At 65.9% G+C, this 2,153-nt stretch overlaps 1 protein-coding gene across 1 annotated transcript in view; it reads left to right on the plus strand.

Annotated features, from left to right (window-relative positions):
* Positions 1 to 1,997, plus strand: part of PLXNB2 (plexin B2) — a 15,540-nt gene extending 13,543 nt beyond the window's left edge. The window contains exons 24-30 of the mRNA XM_021707502.1: positions 98 to 254; positions 396 to 496; positions 577 to 661; positions 859 to 1,013; positions 1,086 to 1,246; positions 1,341 to 1,488; positions 1,929 to 1,997. Of these exons, the coding sequence (XP_021563177.1) occupies positions 98 to 254; positions 396 to 496; positions 577 to 661; positions 859 to 1,013; positions 1,086 to 1,246; positions 1,341 to 1,488; positions 1,929 to 1,997 (876 nt within the window). The remainder of the gene's footprint in view (positions 1 to 97; positions 255 to 395; positions 497 to 576; positions 662 to 858; positions 1,014 to 1,085; positions 1,247 to 1,340; positions 1,489 to 1,928) is intronic.
* Positions 1,998 to 2,153: the final 156 nt, after the last annotated feature.

Raw genomic sequence — 2,153 nt, forward strand, 5'->3', positions numbered from 1 at the left:
GGTGTGCAGGCTTGGGGTGAGAATGGCGGGCGGGCGACGCTCGTGTCGCGGGTGAGAGTGTGCGCCCCACGGGGCTTCATCCTGTGTTCCCTGGCAGACGGTGAGCGTGATTGTCCAGGACGAAGGCATGGAGGCCGTCCCAGTCAAGGTCCTCAACTGCGACACCATCTCCCAGGTCAAGGAGAAAGTCATCGACCAGGTGTACCGCACGCAGCCCTGCTCTTGCTGGCCCAAGCCAGACAGCGTGGTCCTTGGTGAGCGCCACCAGAATCCCGACACGGGGCCTCACCTGTGCTGGGGCAGACCCTGCCGGGACAGCTTTCGCACTGGGGAGCTGGGGACGCGCCGTGGGAGGGGCTGGGCGGCCGGGCACAAGCTGGGCTGTGTCCCCACAGAGTGGCGTCCAGGATCCACAGCCCAGATTCTGTCCGACCTGGACCTGACCTCTCAGCGGGAAGGCCGGTGGAAGCGGATCAACACCCTAATGCACTACAACGTGAGCACAGCGGCCGGGTGCGGGGGGCGCGAGCGCCGTCAGCAGGCGGCACCGTCCGCCCTCACAACTGTGCTCCCCAGGTCCGAGACGGGGCCACCCTCCTCCTGTCCAAGGTGGGGGTCTCCCAGCAGCCAGAAGACAGCCAGCAGGACCTGCCTGGGGAGCGTGAGTCCCCCTGCCCATCCCTCCAGCCCTTGGGGCCACCTGGACCCCCCCACGGGCACACGCGCTCCCGCCCACCTTGCTGCCGACTGGGGGAGCTGCGAGCCCAGGGTGGGACCCTGACCCCCAGATGCCAGCTCCAGTGCCTGCCAGCCCACGGCTGTGGCCCGGCAGGATCTCCCAGCATCCCCTGTCCATAGGCCATGCCCTCTTGGAAGAGGAGAACCGTGTGTGGCACTTGGTGCGGCCAGCGGACGAGGTGGAGGAGGGCAAGCCCAAGCGCGGCAGTGTGAAGGAGAAGGAGCGGACCAAGGCTATCACCGAGATCTACCTGACGCGGCTCCTCTCGGTCAAGGTGGGCCCTGTGGCCGCGGCAGGGGGCGGGGCCCGGGGCACCCACGGCCATGCTAAGCCCTCTCCCCCACAGGGCACGCTGCAGCAGTTCGTGGACAACTTCTTCCAGAGCGTGCTGGCGCCCGAGCACGCGGTGCCGCCCGCGGTCAAGTACTTCTTTGACTTCCTGGACGAGCAGGCGGAGAAGCATGACATCAGGGATGAAGATACTATCCACATCTGGAAGACCAATAGGTCAGGATGCCCATCCGGCCACGCGTGCCCCCCCCACCCCGCCCACCCGGCCGAACGCACCATAGTCCCCTCACGCCCTGTCCCCCTGCCTCAGCTTGCCACTCCGCTTCTGGGTCAACATCCTGAAGAACCCCCACTTCATCTTTGACGTGCACGTCCATGAGGTGGTGGACGCCTCGCTGTCCGTCATCGCGCAGACCTTCATGGACGCCTGCACGCGCACGGAGCACAAGCTGAGCCGCGTGAGTGGGGTGTGGGCAGACCGGGGTGCCTGGGTCAGCCAGCCAGGGGGGTGGGGACTGGGACTGGACAGTGTCGGTGGGGGCAGGGTAGCCTTGGGAAGTGGCGGGTGAGCTGGGATGTGACTGGCCCTTGTCCTGGGGCTGGGTTTGCACATTTGAGCCTGGAGTCCTGGAGGTTTGGGGCAGAAGGTGACCCAGGCGAGGGGCTGCCCTCACCTGTTCTCCTTCCCCTCCTGTGACCGCCTCCCACCCTACCTAGGCAGAGAAGCTGTTTTACTTCTGATTGCAAATTACAGGAAAACAGTTTTCTTGACAAAAGTGTCAGGTGCTCTGGGCAGGATAGCTACCCAGGAGAACCCCCCACCCTGTCTCTGGGGACCCTGGGCTCACCCGGCTTAGGGCCCATCCTGGCCTGGGTGTCATGAGCTGCACCCCCACAGGACTCCCCCAGCAACAAGCTGCTGTACGCCAAGGAGATCTCCACCTACAAGAAGATGGTGGAGGAGTGAGTTCCCGCCCCCACCACCCTCGGAGGGTCAGGCCCTTGGTCCACGGAGGGCCGTGGGAACAGCCTCATGCCCCAGGGAGACCTTCAAGGCCCCGCCTCGTTTCCCCTGCCCACCTCGCCCATGCCCCCCACCCCTCTTCCTCCCACACCCCTCGCC

The sequence above is a fragment of the Carlito syrichta genome, unplaced genomic scaffold, assembly GCF_000164805.1.
Source record: "Carlito syrichta isolate Samal-C Ts95f unplaced genomic scaffold, Tarsius_syrichta-2.0.1 Scaffold119037, whole genome shotgun sequence".
In the NCBI taxonomy this organism is placed as follows: Eukaryota; Metazoa; Chordata; class Mammalia; order Primates; family Tarsiidae; genus Carlito; species Carlito syrichta.